Source organism: Corvus kubaryi, unplaced genomic scaffold (assembly GCF_017639235.1).
Source record: "Corvus kubaryi isolate FWS band 111438036 unplaced genomic scaffold, C.kubaryi_AGA036_p1.0 37341, whole genome shotgun sequence".
NCBI classification, from domain to species: domain Eukaryota; kingdom Metazoa; phylum Chordata; class Aves; order Passeriformes; family Corvidae; genus Corvus; species Corvus kubaryi.
This window is the reverse complement of record NW_024581112.1, coordinates 11,949,425-11,969,670: the sequence shown is the minus strand read 5'-3', so window position 1 is coordinate 11,969,670 and position 20,246 is coordinate 11,949,425. Positions and strand designations below refer to the sequence as shown.

The window sequence follows — 20,246 nt, the reverse complement described above, 5'->3', positions numbered from 1 at the left end:
GCGGCGGGAGCACCGCCGGGCCGAGCAGCCAGGGGGCGGGACGGGCGGACGGGCGCGGGAGCCGCCGCCCCGGCACCGGCCCCTCCGCTGCTCCCGACGGGCCGCGGCGACGGGGCGGGCTTGCGCCCGGCCGTGCGCCCGGAGCCGGGCTTGGACATGGCCCGCGCACGGCGGCTCCCCGTCCTGTGCAGCCCCCCTGCCCCACGGGGCGAGGCGGACCGCCCCCGCAGTGCCACTCGCAGGACGAGAAGGTGCCGGGCTCCCTTTCCCAGAGAGAGGGATTTGAGGAGGCACCCAGGCCGTAGGAGATGTGGGGAGAATGGGTGCGAAGTGAGGGGAAAGGCAAAGAGCTGGTGCTGCGAAGGGTGCTTGGAGGGCAAGGTGCTCAGGGCATCGGATGCCCAGGGTGCCACAGCTGGCACAGCTGCTGTGGTGGCCTCTTCCATCACCAGCCAGAAACGTGGTCCTACAAACACGGGAAAGGGGGAAGAGAGGACAGGAGCTAGAATGGGAGTAGTGCTCAGAGGAATTTGGTTTGGTTTGGTCATGTCAGAGGGGTAAAGCTCCCCCTCCAGCTGTGTCGCCTCAGCGAGGGCAATCCTGGCTAGAGAGTCTTCCCAGGACAATAGACACCTCATTTTCCTGTTACCCGTCTTGCTACTGAAGTGAAGGCACCAACACCTTCCTTGTCTTCATTCATTTTAGGGCCTGCTGTCTGCCAAAATCTCTGTGCTCCTTTCCTCCACCAGAACTGGGATAGGAGTCCATTTTTGTGGACAGGGTGCAGCTGCATTAGCACCTCAGTTTGGATCAGGAAACACGAGCAGTTTAGGTGAAAGGACCTGCAAGATGTGCAGCAAATGTGCTTTGAGCACTATGAGAATTCAGCTTTGCTTTGGGCTAGGGCTAGTCTGAAGTAAGTCCCCAGACATTTACAGTGTGGCCTCAAAGTCTTCATCATCAGCTGTTTCTCTCTACAGATCTGCTCCTGTTGCACCACCCTGTTTGCTAAAGTGGACCTAAGGATCCAGGATCTGCTCAGTTTTGTCATCCTGCTGACAGGGCAGATGTCATTTATCATTCTCAGTATTAGCTGAGGTGACCCCAAGTGTCTTAGATACCAAGGAATTTCATCTGAGATTTGTAGGATCAGCAGAGGGAGAGACTCCTGAGGAAGAAAGCTGGAGGTACTGCAGGTTCTTGGGCTCAAGGGCAGTAGTGAAGGCAGTTCCAGAGGTGAAAAAGAGGTTTGCATTGCAGTAGCTGTTGTGAGTGGGGCCTCTTTTGGAGATAGTGAGTATATTGAGGAGCCACTAGAATAGATGCAGCTTTGTGTCAGGTAGGTGATAAGAGATATTTTTGAGGAAGACGGGTGGTGACAGTGCTGCCATGATCTGGCTATTCTTTGGTGTGAGGAACCCCCACAGAGGAACAGTCTTGAGGTGCAAGAGGTGCAACAGCAGGAGCCAAAGATGTGAGAAGGGACAGGTATGGCCTTCCTCTGTCACTTCTCAACCTGTATCATTTGTGGGAGGTTTATGCCTTGAAGTGAGAAGGTCTGTATCCACAAATGTAAACATCTGTGCAGCTTCAATTGTGTCATTTGTATGACTTGCTTAATGAGATAACTTCCACATCACCATCCTCTTCTGATTCAGAAGTTGAGTCTCCTTAGCATGAGTTGTTAGCCTGCCTGCGTGGGTGAATAAATCCTCGTGTTCTCTCAGGGAAACAGCAAACCAAGCTTCCAGCACTTTCTGTACTGTCTGCCTGCCTGTTCTCCACACAGGAAGGGACAGTCTGCAGCCCAGCATCTATTCATGGCTTAGGCTACACCTGACAGAGATAAGTGAGCAGAGCTGGATGGGGACAGTCCTCCTGTCTCAAGGAGGCTTCTTGTGCTTGCGAATGAGTCTGGGTTATTAGTCTGAATGAAAGCAAAATATGGAAGATTTACTGTGAAGTGGAACAAACTCTGTCAGAAGAAGAGCTCTTACCCTAGGGCTGTCACACTCCCAAGCAGATGCTTGTCCATCCTTCTCGTCTAAATGTATTTTATAGATTTCCAGACACCTGGTTTCACTGTTTTTTATAAGAGGTGGGTTGCAACTGTGTATATGCTGTATATTGACAATGCACATGCAAAGGAGCACTAATACTCAGACCTGGAAATCCTGAAGCCTCACAGTGCAGGGTTCCCTGTGTATCTGGGAAGTCCAGGCTAGAATTGTGACACCCCCCCCCCCCCCTTACCCCAAGGCTCATCTCTTAGGAGGACTCACACAGCTGGGAATGATTTTTAATTCCTACAGAGTCAGCCTGTTCTCCGACCAGCAACCTGCTGTCTAAAGTCTCAGCTCACTAAAATAGTCTAAGGCATCCAGGCCTGAAGAAACAGTACTGTTGCAATGTCGGGGTATGAAATGGTTTCTGGAAAAGTTCACTGCATAAAGATCAGTTATTTCTGGACAGCAGCTCTGCAGGTCCAGGGAAATGCACTTCCCAGAGGTGCCTTGGATCCTTAAAGGAACAGAGCTCATTAACCAAGAAACAAACGGCAGAATCCTAAAAGCAGAAGCATTAACACAACAGCCAAATGCACTTCACAGGGTTTTGATGGTTTGCAGCTCTTACTCAGGACTTTGATAGCGACCATGGGAGGTTTCATATGTTTCTCACAGATCATGGATGCAATTAAATCCACCCTCAGAGCCCCAACACAGCTTATACAGCCTCCTGTGAGGCTACATTGGTGTGCTTGCAAGCAGGTTTCCTGGCATCCTTCCTGGCTCTCTGAGCAGGGTGTGGTTAATGGCTAACAAGAATCCAGCCAAGCATCTCCCTTCAGTGACAGCGACTGCAATGTAGATTTGTCATATCCAAACCTTAGGTTCTATTTCTAGCACTGTACAGCAAGATTTAGTGCGATTTCTCGGATATTTCATCTGCAAAATGGGCAATTGATAATAGCTCTCATCAGGGGACAGATGACTAGTGCTGGTTATGAGCTACACGGAAATATTAAGGGTTCACAATGTATAAACTAGGATTTGGACTTGTGGATGCCCGTTTAGCACTGAATGTTTTTCCTTACACAGCTGGGCACCTTCAAAAAGAATTTTTTTTCCTCTGCCACGTACATAAAGGTTTGTATATGATATTTACCATGAGAAAAGGAATTTCCAGTGTAGCCCTGTCAAATATAGAATGGTTGTGATGCTGCATGCCATTTTGCAGAGGTGTGTATGTCCTCCTGCTTCACCCCATCCCCCTACCCATCCAACATAATGCTTTGTGTGTTCTTCTCTTCTGAGTGTTAGGGACCCCTTTTTCATCCCTCCTGCTCTTGTGGCATCACTGATATCCCAGCGCAGTGAATTCCAGTCTGTAAAGGATGTAAAACTGTCATTTCAGAATTTAATTATGCTGCTTTCCAAAATTACCGAACACTTACTTGTTTGTTCTCATACACAGAAAAGATAATTAGGAGCTCTTGAATCATTAGTCTGGGAACCCACAATATCTGGAAGGAGCTGAAATTACTTCATTGCTTTAAATTTGTAACACTGAATTGCAATTTCTGTTTTACCTCCAGCTTTTCTAGGTATGTTTGAGGTTTCCCAAGACCAGAACAATCATTTAATTAAAAAATAGCCTGGGCTTTCAGGAGCACTGCTGAGATGCTGGATGCAGCTGGCCCCTGCCAGGGAAGCTCTCTGGCTCTCCTCGTTGTTTCAGGTGGTGTGCTGGCCTCTCTGGAGCCATGGTCCTCACACAGCCAGCATCACTGTTACTGCTGTTCATCTCCAGAACCTCATCTCCACACAGACAAGCTCAGAGGAGGGACTTCCCTGTGCTGGAGCCTGAAGCAGGCACCATGACATGAGCCAGCTGATGCTGAAGCATTGAGGAGCTGGGGTTTCTCCTTTCTTCCTTTTTGATGCCTTGCCAATGAGGCAATCTCTGCCACCACCTCTTACTCTGCTGTTCTTTGATTCTCCAGATCTGGAAGTACCTCTAAGACTTGGCCAAGCTGGACAGAAAATGAACAGAAGGAGAGCCAAGGATTTCTTCAGGGGGGTTGCCAAGGAAGGATGATGACATGCATGAGGCAAAGGCTGTGGTTTGGAGGTGTTGCTCAGAGGTGAGTGCACTAACAAACCCTGGGCTTCCTTCTAGGAAGCACGCACTTGGGAATACTCTCAGAAAGGAACCAGTCCAGAGCTGAGCATCTTGAAAGAGTCTGGTACTCCAACTTTACCCTCACCTTTGAAGGGTGGATGGAAGTTACTCTTTCTCTGCAGCTGCATTAGGCTGAGTGATGAGCCATTCAAATGGACACTGAATACTGTCCTTCCTCTCCCCTCTCCCCCCCCTTCCCATCCCCAAGATAAAAAGAAATTAGAAGAGTCTGAAGTGCACAGCTTTTCCCTTGTAGACTTTGGGAACATGCAAAGAAACACACAGGGTCATTTGGCTCTGAAGGCTGAGGGATGCGAGTGCTTTGCTGTAGAGCCTGCGGGGAGCATGAGTCACATGGATCGCCTCGGCAGATCCGGGCTGACAGCATCCACCAAATCACTGCCTCACGTTGCACTCAAAGGGCAAAAATAAACTGGGAAGCAGGAGGGGCTTTGGGAGGCAGCACTGTGGGACAGGGTTATTTCAGCCCGTGTGTTCCTAGATCAGCAGAACTGGACAGGGCACTATATCCTCAGCTGTGTCCAACCTCCTCCATCCACTGGAGCAAGGAGGTCTGTGGATCCTGACAGAGGACCATGCACTGGAGGGGGGTCCAAAGGACTGAAGCATGTGCTTTTTCCCTTCTGCAGCCCAGAAACATGGGGACCAGTAGTACCAGAAAGACTGACATAACAGGAAAAATCAGCACTTCACGTATTTTTCCAAACTCATGCTTTCTGTGGTATTTCCACATCACTACACAGAGCTCTTGCTGACATTGTCATTTTGTAAGTATTGCCGTGTATGCCATCATCTCAGGGCTACTCTGATGAGCTGTCACCACATGATAAAATAAGTCTGTCGCTGTGTTTGCTGCTTTGCAGCGTTGTATCTTGCTGTGGTTTGTGTCATGTAGAGGCATTAATTCCATTGCATAGTGTAAATACACCATCGTCACATGCTCCCTGAGAAGGAGGACCAGGATACATGGAAGAGAGCCTGTAAAGTCCTGGCTTGGGCAAAATGTAACTGCACTCCGTTCCAGCTGAGGACTCATCTACCTCAACATGTTTTGTGCAAGCTTGTTCTTATCTGGTTTGAATCTCTACCTCTGTGCTGCCTTGAAGCCCACACTGAAGCTTTCATATTGCACTCAGATGGAAAGCAAAGCCCAACTAGGACTGACTCTGTGGACGACTTTTCTCTCAATCAGGGCAGTCCGTGCATCTAGGGAACAAAGGAGGTCGTCATATGAAAAGACACAGACAGGAATGCTGCCAAAAAAAAAAGAGATTTATAAGATTGGGGCCTGCAGTGGTTTGTGCTTGCAGGTGAGCTTCAAGTAGAGTAGGGCAGGGTCACAACTTTTGAGATCAGGAGACCCACTGAGGAACTGTGCAGTGTTGAGGAAGGCCTATCGTTTTTGTTACACTCATCCAGACGGGAGAACTGGAGCTGTGCATCTGTGGATGCGGCTGTGCACTTACAGGCATCCCAGTGGCACCATCACATCTGCTGCCATGCTAACCAGGCCACCTGGAAACAGATGGAGGGACCTTCTGCACCAATGTCAGGGGTGGGAGCCTGAGTACTCTTTGCAGGTGGGTCCCAGCTGTGAATGGGGACACAACCTTTCCTCACTTGTGAGGACTCAGTGTGCCTCTTCCAGCCTGTGGAAGAGAGAACTGCCTCCTGGCTTTGACAGCTGTCAGGCAGCTCAGGCACCTCCGTGCTCTCCCAGTGCCAGCATTGTCTGCTACCTGTGTATTTCATCCTGGACAGGCCAGGTTTGATGGACCTGAGAAGAAATTAACTGTACGCTGGCTGAAACTGGGACACCAGGTTTTTAATAAACCCTATTAGCTTAGTCTTTTATTATCAGGTTGATTCTTTTCTGAAAAGTCAAGGCTGGCATTTTTTGGTACAGAGATGGTTGGTTCAGCTGCCAGAACCTCGGAGATGGCTGCAGTGCTAAAGGAGATCCCAAGCGATGCTCACCCAGCCTGATTTTTTGTCCCATCCGGGTATCAGGTGGTACAGGATAATCCCTCTGCTCCAGATACCCGTGTGAGTGAAAAAAGGAGCTGATTTGGGTACTCAAGCAGTTATTTAATGTGAAGGGTCTGGACTGCAGAAACAGGGGTAGTTTTTTGTTGAGGGGACTGTGCCAAGCAGTTTGTCATGACCATTACACGGACCACCACTGACTCTGCAGTCGTTTTCCCACATACAGCTCCTAAAATGGACCTGTCCTTAAGTTATGATGATGCCTTGTTTAGCAGATTGATGGGCCACAACTGGCTCCCAAGGTATGCTGGCAGTTCAGGGACAAGACAGGTGCAGGAGGAGCAACTGCATGCACCAGGATATGGACCAAGGCTTTTCCAAAATTAATGTAGTCATGTGCACAGAAGCACAAGCTATGAGAAGGAAAGTGGTGTCAGTGTGGGCCTTTGTCACTCTTGTTTGAGTGAGGATGATAGTGGAGGAGCAGGCATGACATCAGTGTGGGCCCACACCTGCTGCCACAGCTGCCTGGGGCTGCGCCCCATGCCAGGGGTTGTGGGCTGGAAGATTTCCCCCGGCTCACAGGTGTTGTCTGTGCCGTTGTGGCTGCCTGTCTACTGTCTGTCAGTAACAGCGTGATGCTGGCATGACTGACACACAGAAAACCCCTCCTCCAGCACCAGGCATCCCACGGAGGGTCTTCACCACAGGGAGCCCTTCCCACAGCCCAGTGCCCCTCTGTGCCTGTCCCCAGCAAGGCCAGTGCAGACAAACAAACCGGGACTGCAGCCAGTGGCAGCTGTAGGACCTCAAGGCCTTTTTGACCTGCCACTAGCAGACAGTAGAGCAATTTCTATAAACACAAGACTTCTGTGTACATATTTTAACAGCATTTTTCTTTCAGGACGTTCTGTCATCTCTGCAACATGCTTTTAGTTCCATCCTAAATTTCCTGGGCTTTTCACTCCCTCTTCTCATCTCCTTGAGCCAAAAAAAAAGGGTCATTTCGGTGAGAAACATTTTCAGTGGTTTTCTCAGAAGCATCTGCTCTCTGCACGCTGTGGGATTATGCAGTTCAAGGCTGGTTTGTTCTCCTAGGAAATTACTTTTTCACCCCCTTCCCAAACTTACCTTCTAGATCAACATTCAGAACTTCTTTGGGCTCTGACTTCCAGAATCTATTGGTATCCTGAACTGCCCTCCCAATAAAATTAGTTCTGAATTATCCCACTGATTGTCCTGTTTTCACTTGTTTGTTGGCTTGTTATGGGAGACGTGAAAGCTAAAGGCTGAGGAATAGATATGGGGGATCAGATATGTAGGTCTAGGGGTAAATATGTAGGGTTCTGACTGCCCAGGAAAGGCAAATGAGCATGGACAAACAGGTTTTACAGAGAGCAAAGAGCTGGTGCATTAAGGAAGGCTCATGGCAGCCAGGGATGTTTGAGATAGTGAGAATCAGCATTTCCCATCCTAGCAGGAAAGAGAGAAATGTGAATTTGAACCAGACAAGAGTGCCTCAGAAAAAATGTAGTCCAGCTTGCAAAAAATAACTCCCAACCCCAAAGTAATTTATTGTCGCTCAAGCAGATAAAAGAAGCGCATAAAATTGGTTCCACAAGAAGGTCAAATTAAGTGCATGAACAAAATATAAGCATATTATATGTGTGTGTGTGTGTATATATATATATTCTGTTCAGTGTCTCTCATTATAGAACTGGGGATCAATCTTAACCCTTCAGGGTTTCTTGTCTTGTCCATTGGCTCCAAACCAGACAACCTGCTTCCATAGCGTTAGACTGGGGGCATGGTGAAGGAATAAAGAATTGCATTAAAACAGGAGAAAGGGAGATGGATTCACAGAGCATTATGGGCTGTCAGGTGTTTAGGTACAGGCAGGGACTTCCTCAGTCCTTGTGACGCCAGTGCTGCAGTATTAGTTCAGCCGGCTGCAAGAGAAAAGGACTACATGAGTACCACCCCTCACTTTTTTTGCAGAGAATGACTGCCTGCCTCTGTAGCTGAGGATGCAAACAGTTACTTGAGCATCCACATGGCTGCAGTTTAGGTTTCAGTTACACTGAGCTGCTTACTTGGCAAAGAGAGTTAAAGAACAACTGTATCAGCACTTGTGCTGCACAGATTTATCTAGATTTTGATGTATCTGTACAGGCTTTGTCCTCTCTTTATGGGGATTATTTTTTAACCTTGATAAAATGTAGGTGAAAACGAGGTGAATTCTTTGACACATGTTATGCTCTTCACCACATATACATCCCAGCTGTGATGCAGTATCTGCCAATAAACATTCTCACTGAATTCTCGGTGACAGTGAAAAAAATTAGGTGAAACTATCACAGTTTGCCAACGTCACCAGTGAAAATGAAGCAGAAGTCTGGTTCTGTATGCAAACATTCATTGAACTTGTTCCTGCAATCATTTCTGCTTCCTTTTGCGCTCCACTCCAGTGACAGAATGGCTGTCAGTGTTTCCCAACAGCTGCTTCTGATGCCTGATACCATATAAGCTTAAAGACATGGAAAAGGGCAGCTTCTCTGCTGAGAAATCCTTGCTCCCATGAAAAGGGTCATGCATGACACGATGGTGTATTTCACATCACCCAAGGCCTTTAGGAAAGGGTACAAATCACAGTGTTCCATGATTTTTTCTCCTCTTTTGTTACTCCTGGGAGGTTATTGGCAATTTTCACCAACTGCAGTCCAGCACTGCTCTAGCAGAGCTGGAATTAGATTATGGACATCACGGATTTTTAAAATTTGGGTTTCATCATTGTGCTTGGTTTGTGCCTTCCACCTCCACGACCTTGATATCCAGATCTCAGGTTCACTGTGGAGCCTACCAAAGGGCTTTGGAGCTTCTGCTTGGGTTGGGCTAACATCTCTCAACATTAAGATAATTCGAGTGAAACCACTCTGCTCGAAAGTTTCCCAGCACAGTGCTACCATGGGTTTGGGATTTAACATAGCTCGTAACTCTTAAGCAGGATTTAACATGAGTAAGAGCTGAAACTGCTGAAATGCAGCTGTACTGTTTCACCAAATAGGCTCAAGTTCAATTTCTCCCCACTCAGTCACCCAGCTCCTCTCCCTTGAAAACATTCTTTGCCCATTCTGGGTGCCTTCATTGCCACTTACTGTTGACACTGACACGTCTTGTTTTCCAGCAAGTATTGTCTTGCTTGTGCCATCCTTTTTCTCCGTTGCTGCCAGGAGAGAAGGGACAAAGAACAATTGGGTATTTTTATGATAGAAATGCTTTCCTCTAAAGTGGTAGTAAAGTGCTGTCTGACATCTGCAGACTGCCCATCTCAAAAACTTGCTTTGAGCCTAAGGATTGACCCTTTATCTGTTCTGCCCTGCACCCAGACAGGAAATCTGACTCCTCCTGTGGTTTGGAGAGCCAGTACTCTCTGCACCTTTCACAGGGACCATGGCACTCACCATTCTCCTCTGCCAGCTTATACCACTGATGATGCATAGGCACCCAAGGGCAAACACCAATAAACTGCCTGCAACACTTGCTCCAATTATCACATAGCTAATCCAAACAGGAGCTTCCTCTGTGGAAGGAAAAAGGTATTTAGGCACAGAAACAAAGATCATTTTATAGCTTTAGGGTTGGGGACGGGACGTGATGCTAATTTCCATACCCACGTGGTAATGAAGGCTGATCTTTCTGTCATTGTCTTCTATGAGGTGACAGCTCCACAGCCCTGCAGCACTGATGTTCACCTCCAACTTTATTTCATGCTGCCTTGAGTTCTTAACGTCCATGTTAGTCCCATTCACACGTTCCCAGCGCAAGTAGGCATTGGGTGGGAGTGGACCAGAGACCTGGCAGGTCAGGGTCATATTGGCCCCTCTGGAGAGTGGCCCATCAGGGTTAGCTGAGACTGCAAAGGCAAGGAAAGGACATGTGAGTGAGGGGATGGGAAGATGGGTCCATCCATGCTCTCGTGGCTTGCAGGTTTCTGCAACTCCTCTTCTTCATGACCTCTTTCTCTCACCTTTCATCACCACCAGCTCTATCTTGCTCTGCACATGCCTTCCTTGGTACTCCAGCTGGCACTGGTACTGTCCAGAATGGTTGAAATATACTTTGGGGAGCTTCACTTCTATGATGATTTCAGCATTTCTTTCAGGTATCTCAAACAGAAAGTTGCTGCTTTTTTTAGTCTCATGCAGCTCTCCTTGTGCTGTGACTTTGAAATCAAGCAGCTCATGAGCGTTTGCACCTTCCTGTTGTTTCCAGTTCAGCTGTCCTGTGAAACCTTCTTTCCATTTTATCTTCTGGGAGTTCAGATGCCATGACAAGATGACAGTGCTATCAACAGTTGCATACTTTCTTTCCAAATCTGGATTCTGAAAACCTGAATTTAGAAGAGACAAGGAATACAGAGGCAGAAAAAGCCATGGTTACGCTTCCCCATATCTACCCTTGATCCAGAGTGAGGCACACTGCACTCAGTTGAAAAAGGACTTGGAGAAAAGCCACAACATCCTCCAGGAAGGTTAAACAGTTAGTGTCTGAGAAAAAGACAGTAGAAAGATCCAAAGGTCCCAAGCACAGCAGAGCTGAGAAGAACAGACCCCGAGGAAAGGAGAACCTTCTCCTCACCAAGCCTGGAGATGAAAATGAGCACAAGTGTGGAACAGAGTTCAGGCAGCAGAACAATCCCCAAGCTGCATTGTTGGAAGCCCTGGGAAGTCAATCCTGGGGCACCAGTGCTTGGGATGCTGGAGATTAAAAGTTAAACTCATGAGCTGAAGCCAACACTGGTTCCCAAGCCTGTGTGTGAGTTCCATTTTTGTTGTCACATACCTAGTACCTTTATAACAAAGGAGATGTTCTGATTAATCAGTGGAGAGTCTGAACGGACCTGACACAGCCAGGTCCCACTGTCCGTAGCTTCCAGTTTCTTTAAATTCAGTATGTATTTTTGATGGGTCTTGCTTTGTAATTCTGGTATTACTTTGTTGTTGTTGCTGTTAAACAATGTGATCTTGAGATTGGGTAGAGGACTGGATGAGTTTTGCATTAAAATCAGTTCAGGGACCTCATTTTGCAGAAAGTGCCCATCCAAAGAGACTGTCACTGCAAGAAGAAAAAAAGCAGAGACAGTAAGTCAATTCTTCTTCCTCCAAGGGAGGAACAAGTGTTACAGCAAAGAGACCATGGAGACGTTGTGCCCTGGAGATGGAGGAGAAATGAACTGTGATAGCCCAGGACAGAAGAAATGCAGCTGGATAAAGAATCCCAGCAGAGCTGTCTCTCCAAGCTCTATGATCCCTTCCCCTCCTGATGGCTAAAAGCCCTCCACTCACATTTAAAGATATGCAGTGAGATGCGGACTTCGTGAGAGCTGGATTTACAGGTGTAGATGCCAGCGTCAGAGAGCTTCAAATCCCACATCCTCAGCTGTTTATTTTCCATCTTGACGTCAGCTCGATGAGTAGGGAAAGCTGATGCTTTTGAAAAAAGTAGGCTTGGTTAGGAGGGAAGAGGTTTCTCAGCTGTATAGAGGGAGAAGGGGTAACGAATTGCAAACCTTACTTCTCCAAGCATTATTGTTTTCCGTCCGCCATAGAAGAGTTTTATAGTACATCCAGCTCACTTCATCCCGAGATAATTTTGAGTCAAGAGGTATGCCTGTGCATTTCAGGGTCACCTCCCCTCCTACAAGCCCAGTCTGGACTTCATTTTGCTGAGCCATACTGGAGATCAGACCTGAAAGTCAATACCCACCCAAAAAAGGCATAAGTTCACTTTCTGAAGGGTGGCTCAGTAAATACTTCCCAGCCCTCCAAAAAGATGTTGATATTTCTCCTCAATTTATGAATTTGTCACTCCTTTATCTCATCAATCAATCAATCAATCAGTCAATCAATCTCTTTTATTACCTGGCTAATGGTTACTCTCTTTCACATATATTCAGAGAAAATATATTCAGAGAAAAGGAAAAATACCAGTAGTTATGGTGGACTGACCATCATTCATAATTTTGAAGTGTCAACAATTTTACTGAAACAACCTTTTTCCACTGGACAAGACTTAGTTACTCTATTGGTAGCACAGGAAGAAGAGCACATGTCAGCCTTTCTTCACTCCCCAACACTTGATGCAGCACTGACAAATTTGCTCACACCTTCTTCCAGTTTTTGCATGGACAAAGACTGAAAACACAGAAAAATGAAGAGATAAAGTAAAAAAGAAAGAAAGAAGGCTGACCTAATGTCATGTTCCTGTTCTTGGGATGAGGGCTATGTGACAGTAAAAGAAATAGGATGTATAAGGTTGAAGAAACATTAGGAGTGGTTTCTTGGGAGAATCCTTTCCTTTCCTTCACTGTAAAGATGGTTTCTGCAGGAGACCTTAAGAAGGAGATGGAGTTGCCAGAGGTAAGATTGGGAATAACCACAGGGTTGTGGTCTCCTGCCTCACTACTGGTAAGCTCTCAGAGATGCCTAACCTGCAAATCCCCCAGGTGACCTGAGTACTAAAGAGGTGTAGAAGTGTAAAATGAAAAGTTTGCATGAGTTTAATGTTGGGTTTGCCAGAAGTTACATCCCTCTAAGAGGTAACCTGCAACAGTACCAATGCAGATTTTTTAAATTGCCCATGGGACTACTGAAGTTTATGATTTTGTCCTAAACTGTGAAATTAGAAATGTCATTAATAAGAGTTGGTATCACTTGCTTTTCATTTGGTTCTAGGGTGCATAAGAGATTTCCAATCTTTCCTCTGTGACCAGAGGAATCAAAGCTGAGTATCTGGGAAATGCAGGCTTGGCCTTATTCACTGTCTTTCCTTTCTTGGAAAATGAGCACTGAAAAGTCCACCAAAGCTTATAACATTAGCAGTCAAGCTAAGTAAGCCAGTAGCATTCCATTTGTAAGGGCAAATCTGTGATGAGATTCTGAAGATTGCATCACAGATGTGGTCATGCATCACAGATGTTTTTGCCCAGAGAGCTGGAGGCAGTGTGGAGGGAAGTTTTCCACTCTGCTTATTGTGTATCCTGGTTCTCACAGGACCCTCACTCCTGCATCTCTACAGGGCAGCTCCCCAAACCTGGCAATGCATGCTGTTTTTGGCTGGCAGGCTCAGCAGGCAGGCTGGGAACAACCTGAATCCCAAAGCTAAACTGTGTGAGGAGTCTTATCTGGCACATCAGGGAGAGACTAGAAATACGCCGAACGTTGTGAGGCTTGTGAAAAGGCTGTGAGAACCACGAGGGTTTGCTGAGCCCAGGACTCACCCAGATGCAGAAGCAGGAAGGCGGCAGCCATGCAGCTCACGGCTGTGCTGCACAACTCCATCGCTGTGGGAACGCTCCTCCCGTCTGCAGAGCGCAGGGCTGGAAATGCTGTCACTGCCAAGGGATCTTATCCTGGAAGACCCAAATGCTCTGTTAATAATGTCTGATTTTCAGACCTCAATGGATGGGACTTGTGTTCCCAGTCAGCTCCCACCATCCTTCAGTGCAGCAAAATGGAAGCTCATTGGGAAAGTCACCAGAGCCCTTTGTTTCAGCAAAGAATCCATCTGCAGCCTGCCCCTGGAGTTTGGTAATAAACATTTCATTTTACTCATCCCTAGGTTTCTGGCATTCATCAGGCAGCAGCTGTTTATACTGCCAAGAGTTCTGTGCTTTTTTACTTCTCTATGGTGGGTTATCATCACTCTTGCAGAGATTAAAGCTAAACACATACAGGGCTGCATTAGCAAGAGCACAGCCAGCTCTGCTGGAAGTAGAGTGAAGTAATTATTTCTCTCTATTTGGCACACCTGAGGTCTCATCTATGATACAGGGTACAGTTTTGGGCCCCCAGTACAGGAAGGATGCCAACAAACTGTACAGAGTTCAATGGAGGGCTAGTGAGATAGTGAGGAAGTTGGAGCACATGACATACAGGGAGAGGCAGAAAACTGGGTTTGGTAGGGAGAAGGGAACCAAGGTGGGATCTAATTTCAGTTTCCCATTATCTAAAGGATATTACGTAGAAGAATAAGCCACATTCTTCTCAGATGTGCCCAGGAAAGGAACAGGAGGCAGCAGCCATATGTTGAGCAGGGAAATGTTGACTAGATATAAGGAAAACTTTCTTCCCACTGAAGGTGGTTCAGCAATGGAATAGATGCCAAGAGATGCCAGGCAGTCTCCACCGTAGGAGACGCTCAGAAGTTACCTTGACAAGCCCTGAGCAACATGTTGTAGTTTTCGATAGGAGAATGGACTGGAGACCTCCCAATATTCCTTGCCATCTAAATATTTCTGTGTGATTTTGTGATTCTATGATTACAGCCATCTTTAGGCTGTTATTAATGTTTTTCTTCAGGTTTGGGTTTGGTTTTTTTTTTTTTTTACTTCTTACCTTAAAAATCTCAATAACCAGCAAGTCTGATGTTGGAAAGACCTGCTTGACTTCTTAGAACTATTCAAAGAAAAGTATGGGGAGAAGGGAGGAATGAGGTCCAAAAGAAGAAGTTGCATTAATGGTAGCAAAACCTTAAGTGGGAACTGGAAGCTAATGATCATGTTAAGGTGAGTTATCAAATTAGATGCAGTTTCTGACTGTAGCAGAGACCAGGTGCTGGTGACAGCTGCAGCTGGGTGGGCTGACAGGTGAAGGAGACCGTGACCGCTGATGCGAGGACACTACAGAGTTCTCCATCCCTAAACCAAGGCAAAAATCACAGAAGGGAAGCCAAGCAGGTTAAATGCTCTGGGGAGTGAGCAAGCCAGTGAGATGACCTCACTTGTGTGAAAGCAGGCAGTCCCTATGTCAGGAGTGTGACAGACTGAAGGCTGGAGTCATAATGGGATTAAACTCAAAAGAAATGCATGAATAATTTTCTACAATATTTTTATGTATGATGTGCAATATTAAGTATAATATATTCTATTGGAGGGTAATTTATATTGATATTAATTGAAATGATCAGACCATGTGAAGCTATCAAAGAGTAGATGAAAACATCAGCACTACATTTAAATGGAGATCAGGTCAGCATGACATCTGACATCCAGACTGATGTACACACATGCACAGATGAAAAATGTTTGTGCAAGAGCAAGACAGCAGCCATATACACCATCAGAAGAGAAACAGGTGGCAAAGACACAGTCAGAGGAGATTTGTGGCTTCCCTCATACAAAGCAAAAAACCCATCCCAGGACAGGAAATATTTGCACGAGCTGTTTTCCGTGAAAATTGTAAAACGAAGGAGCCAGTGCATATATGATTGGAGATCAATCCTAACAAGATGCTGAGGCAGTGATGAAGCAGTTGGCTGGGTTAAACTACAGAATAAAGAAAGGGGCACTAACAAGGCATCTGTATGCATCTCACTCTGAAGGAACATCGATAACTGAGAACTGGCACAGGGCCCTGAGGAAGATCCATTCCTGAGGTGACAGGAGAAACCTCATCCCTGCTGTGAAATCTCGCATCACCTGCTCTTGTGGGATGAAGGAGTCAGCCCCCGCTCTAAAGTAATATCTGTGAATTAACAGTTCAGTGATGGGTTTCAAATATTTTAAGTCATTAAACTTTATATAAAACCTGAAGGTAATGGAACAAGTAAAAATTAATGAAATCGCTGAGTCACACCTCATAATTTTGTTTTGACTGGGAATCTCTATTCTCCTGTCATATGGCTTCAGTTTGTTCTTTGCCTTCTTGCTTCCTGGTTATTGAGCAAAACCACACAAGCAGAGCACCGTGGGACTGGTGAACTGATGACCTTGTGCAGCTTGTAGATGCAGATTGATGTATCTTTGTTCTTCTGTTTCTTCTCATGGTTTCACAACTTCTGCATTCCCACTTTGTTCACACTAATCTTTGTATTTCTGTGGCAGATCTCCACAGTGCAATGTTACCACCTACATGTTACAAGTCAGTGGGGAAAATGGGTTGCCTTCAGCTAGGATTTCTTTTGCACACTTTCCCTCTCTCCCTGTTTATTTCTACTTCTCATGCATGCCACTTCCTATTCCCCCCTGCCTTTCTATCTGCTTCTGCATCCCTCCAGGCCAGATCACAGGCAATGCTGCTCCGGAGTTCACAGATCTCAGTGAGCAAGGCTCTGCTGTCTTAACCGAGCAAGCTGCTCTCATTAGCGGATACTTGTAGCAGACCCACAGCCTCCTTACAGGCAGCCCAGCTGTATCTTACGGTGGTACTCATAAATTAAGCGGTGTCACAGAATGTCCCCAGGCACTGGAACATACTCATCAGTCCTGTTAAATTGCTAGTACATTTCCTGACACATTTTTGGCCGGGGACAACTCTTGCCCTCCCAAGCAACTCTTGGGAAGCATTTAGGTGTTAGCATGGGCCAGGAACCTCTCCTATTAGGTGGCTGGCATGTGGCCAGTTCGTTTTGGAGGTTAAGTGAGTTTAATAGCCCAGACCATCTCATGCCAGCTGGCCTCTGTGCCAGAAACAGTCCAGGCGTACTTGATTTATTAGCACGTCTAGCGACGGAGGAGCAGGGCTCCCTCCCAAGTGAACATTGATTTCCATTTCATTTTAACTTCCCCCTCTTACTGAACTGGTTTAATTTCCTTCTTGACTTATTTTAATGATCCCTGCCTCTCTGAGGGATAGGAAAAGGAGAGCTGAGGTAGTGAGGAGGCTTGCTCCAGAGAATGATGCCTGCAGGACCAAGTCAAGCCTGGAGAACATCTGCTTGAGAGCAGGGCTGGCAGCCCCTCTCTCCCTCCAGCTCTGAACACCAGTGGGTGATGGCTACAGAGACCTCTCCACAGGCTGGCACTGGCATGACACAGGAGGAAACTTAAATTTAAAAAAACCCCAAAAAATAAAAACTTGGCAACCACTCCTGATGCAGAGCAGGCCGTCTCCCTTTCTCAGTGTGCTCCTGTGCCTCTTTCTTGCAGTGTGGCTTTGTTTTCTCCTCTCGCTCTTGCTTGTGGCTGTGCTTTTGATCTGGCAGCAGCTTGTTCTGCCGGGGTGGGGGGGCCCCCCAGCCCTCCCCCCACACCAGGGCTCTACACCTCAGCTTCCGCTGTGGCATTTCCCCTTGTGGTGCCTGCTGGGGAGGGCTCAGGGATGCAGCTGCCTCTTGCCCTGCTCGAGAGTTAGGCTCGGCTGTGGGGCTCTGGGCTAAAGGGGTTCACCTCTCCTCAGTTAAAAAATTTGAAACAAAGCTGACTCAGCTCTTTTACCAAATAGCATTTCTTTGAATTTACTTCTTAACGTTAAAGCAAACGTCAGGTGAGCAGCAGGCAGGGTAAGAGACCAAGTGCAATGAAAATAGGCAGCAGAGAGCCAAGTTATGACAGCAGTGAAGGTCATTTCGCGGTACCTACTGATCCCCTGGACTGTCTGACCCTGCTTCCATTTCCTCCTGAGCACCTCTGTCTGCTCATCTGAGAGCAGCTGCCACCCTCACGTTGGAGCTGCTGGGAGAGGGAAGTGCTGGAGCAGGGTCTTTGGGGTCACACAGGTGAAAGCATCTGAACCTCCCTGAGACATGTCCCACCATCAGGACAAGGCAGAGTGATGAGGCCTCTGTGTCAGCACCAGCTGAACTCCCTTCAGCCTTAAAGAACTCCTTTCAGCCATAAAATGCCCAGTCATACGCCTGGAACCATGTGGAGGCCACAAGAAGTGGCTCCATCTCCGCAGCCCAGGCTGCTCCCTTCTGGCCTAGGGGGAAGCCAAGATCTGCCTTTCTAAAGCCACCGGAGGCTGTGACTAATCAAGGCACTGTGATGCACTCTGAAATCAGGTCCTCCATCACCCTTCCAAGCCCTGTATGTGCTTGGGATGACATTTGGGTACCATCCCTCCTTCATTTTGCTCTGGTGAATACAGGCTCCCCACATGAGGCTGTGGCAGATCAGGTGGGCACCGTCCCTGGGTGCTCAAGAACCGCTAGTAGGAATGAGGTGGATGCTCAGTTTCGATGAGCCAAGCCCGGCTGTGCTGCAGGCAGCTTTGGCAGACATGTTTGTGAGACAGTGGAGAGGACAAAGGAAAGGTCGGGGAGACCTTGTCACAGCCTTTCTGTACTTAAAGGGATCTCATAATAAAGATGAAGAGCGACTTTTTACATGGACAGATAGTGATAGGAGAAGGGAGAACGGTTTTAGACTAAAAGAGGGTAGGTTTAGATCAAATGTTAGGAAGAAATCTTTTGCTCAGAGAGTGATGAGGCACTGGCACAGGCTGCCCAGAGAAGCTGTGGCTACTCCATCCCTGGAAGCGTTCAAGGCCAGGTTGGATGAGGGGCTTTGAGTGACCTAGTCTAGTGGAAGGTGTCCCTGCCTGTGGCAGGGTTGTTGGAATGAGATGTTCTTTAAAGGTCCCTTCCAATCCAAACGATTCTGTGATCCTGTGATTCTAACCTGCACCAGGGACTGTTGAGTTCATAGTGGAGAACACTGAGTAGTAACCTGAACTCAACCTTAATGCACCACGTGGAGGAAGGAATATCTGAGGTGGCTGATAGAGGTTGAGTACACCACCTGAAAGTTGAAAAATTCAACCAGAAATGAAACTCCTGCTTTCAACTGCGCAGCAGCCCATGAAAGGGGAAAACAAGTCTCTTTTCTGTTGTCCTTAAACTGAAAGGATCCCTCTTTTTCCAAGAAATCCTGCTCACTCAGCCCTGAGCTAATGGATCAGGCTGCATTGGCAGCTAGTGTCAGGCAGTGAGCCAGTCAGCCTGGATTAGCAGAACAGACCCCTCCGGTCTCAGCACGTACAGATGTAAGCAGACATCCTTACTTAGCTAGAGACTGGCATCTTCTTATTTTTGCAGGTTTTTTTTAGAACAAAGTTCCCCTTCCTGGAGGGTACATGGAGAAGGTGATAGCAAGTGGCAGCTGGTAGAGGGCTGCTCCCCAATGCATTTGCAGCCCTTGGGTGATATGCAGTCACCAGTGACAGGCCCTCATATAGGACATATTTCCCTATATATGGGTTTAAAGATCCATGACATCCCCAGGCTCTGAGGCAGGTTGAGCTCTTCATAGCTCCCTTTTTTTCTGCCCCTTTCAGAGAAAAATCCAGGAAGACAAAACAGTTTTTAGTTAAAATTAAAAGGCCCTGGAGAATTGCACAGCCAGAAGTATTATCAAGTCAAAGATTTAAGGTGGTTTTGCAACAGACCTTTAAGCGAGGCAAAGCCAATCCATCTGCGCCAAAACACAACTTGAGTGGAGTAATAAAGTTCGTAGCATTCAAAAACCCGAAAACAGGCTGGTGTCTTAGCAAAAGAAAGAGTTTCCTTACCTCTTTTCTCTCAGCCTCTGTGCTTCTGTCTCCTTGTGTTTGTCACCTGCCGTAGTTGATCTCACCCAGCTACAGCTGAACCAAAAGAGGAATGAAGTTAATGTTCAGCAAGCAGATGTTTGGTTGGCCTTGATGTCTCCTCCTCTCCAGCTGGAGCGACAGCAAGGTCTTGCTGCCGGCCCAGGTTCTGCTGACATCCGCCGACTTCTCTCGGCAGATGGTGATTTTCCAAAGGCACGTGATTTCGGCTCTGGGTGTGAACAGAAATGGACCTTAGCGGAAGGCGATGTATGGCAGCGGTGGGGAGAATGAGTGTGCAAAACAGAGAGAGCCTATTGGCCATATGGCAGCTGGTGGAGGCCGTGACGGGGCTGAAACTAGAAATGAATGGTTGGGAGCTGGTTCTGCTCTGCTGAGGAGGAAAGCTCACAAACTAACAGGTGAGCTGGGCAGATCCGGACCCAGCCCGCACCTCCCGCACTCTGTAAGAGTCATCTGAGCTCCATTTCCCAGCCGGTCTCCTGCACCACCACTAAGAGGAGGCACCTCTGAGGAGCTGACCCCAGCCCCACCTGTCTGTGCAGTATGTCTGAGGTTTAGGGTGAGATGAGATAATATTTTCTTTATGGCAGCGATGGCTTTACCTTGGCTGTCTGGCAGCACCCACCCAGCTGCTCTCTCATTCCCCCTCCTCAGCAAGGCAGGGGGAGAAGATATAAAAAACCCTCTCAGGTCAGGATAAGGACAGGGAGAGCTCTCCCCAGCATT

At 47.3% G+C, this 20,246-nt stretch overlaps 1 protein-coding gene and 1 long non-coding RNA gene across 2 annotated transcripts; one reads left to right on the top strand and one right to left on the bottom strand.

The window, feature by feature from the left end:
* The first annotated feature begins 2,304 nt into the window (after positions 1–2,304).
* Positions 2,305–7,416, top strand: LOC121666142. Its single transcript, XR_006016589.1, has 2 exons — positions 2,305–4,144; positions 4,833–7,416. It is a non-coding gene; the product is annotated as an uncharacterized LOC121666142 (long non-coding RNA).
* A 323-nt stretch (positions 7,417–7,739) lies between these two features.
* CD4 (CD4 molecule) lies at positions 7,740–19,710 on the bottom strand. The gene is made up of 10 exons (XM_042031306.1): positions 19,479–19,710; positions 13,469–13,600; positions 11,764–11,937; positions 11,535–11,678; positions 11,032–11,304; positions 10,217–10,579; positions 9,860–10,102; positions 9,651–9,769; positions 9,345–9,412; positions 7,740–8,138 (listed from the first exon to the last, which is right to left on the bottom strand). Exons 2-10 carry the CDS (start codon positions 13,527–13,529, stop codon positions 8,126–8,128), a joined length of 1,458 nt encoding a protein of 485 aa, XP_041887240.1. The 5' UTR covers positions 13,530–13,600; positions 19,479–19,710; the 3' UTR covers positions 7,740–8,125.
* Between the last annotated feature and the right edge of the window lie 536 nt (positions 19,711–20,246).

What these genes read in the sequence shown, in the direction of transcription:
- CD4 (XM_042031306.1), bottom strand. Translation starts at nt 13,529, where the DNA reads ATGGAGTTGTGCAGCACAGCCGTGAGCTGCATGGCTGCCGCCTTCCTG. An exon ending in CTTCCTGCTTCTGCATCTGG is followed by an intron (nt 11,938 to 13,468) that starts GTGAGTCCTGGG and finishes ATTGACTTTCAG; the next exon opens with GTCTGATCTCCAGTATGGCT. An exon ending in CTTTGTTATAAAGGTACTAG is followed by an intron (nt 10,580 to 11,031) that starts GTATGTGACAAC and finishes TTCTAAATTCAG; the next exon opens with GTTTTCAGAATCCAGATTTG.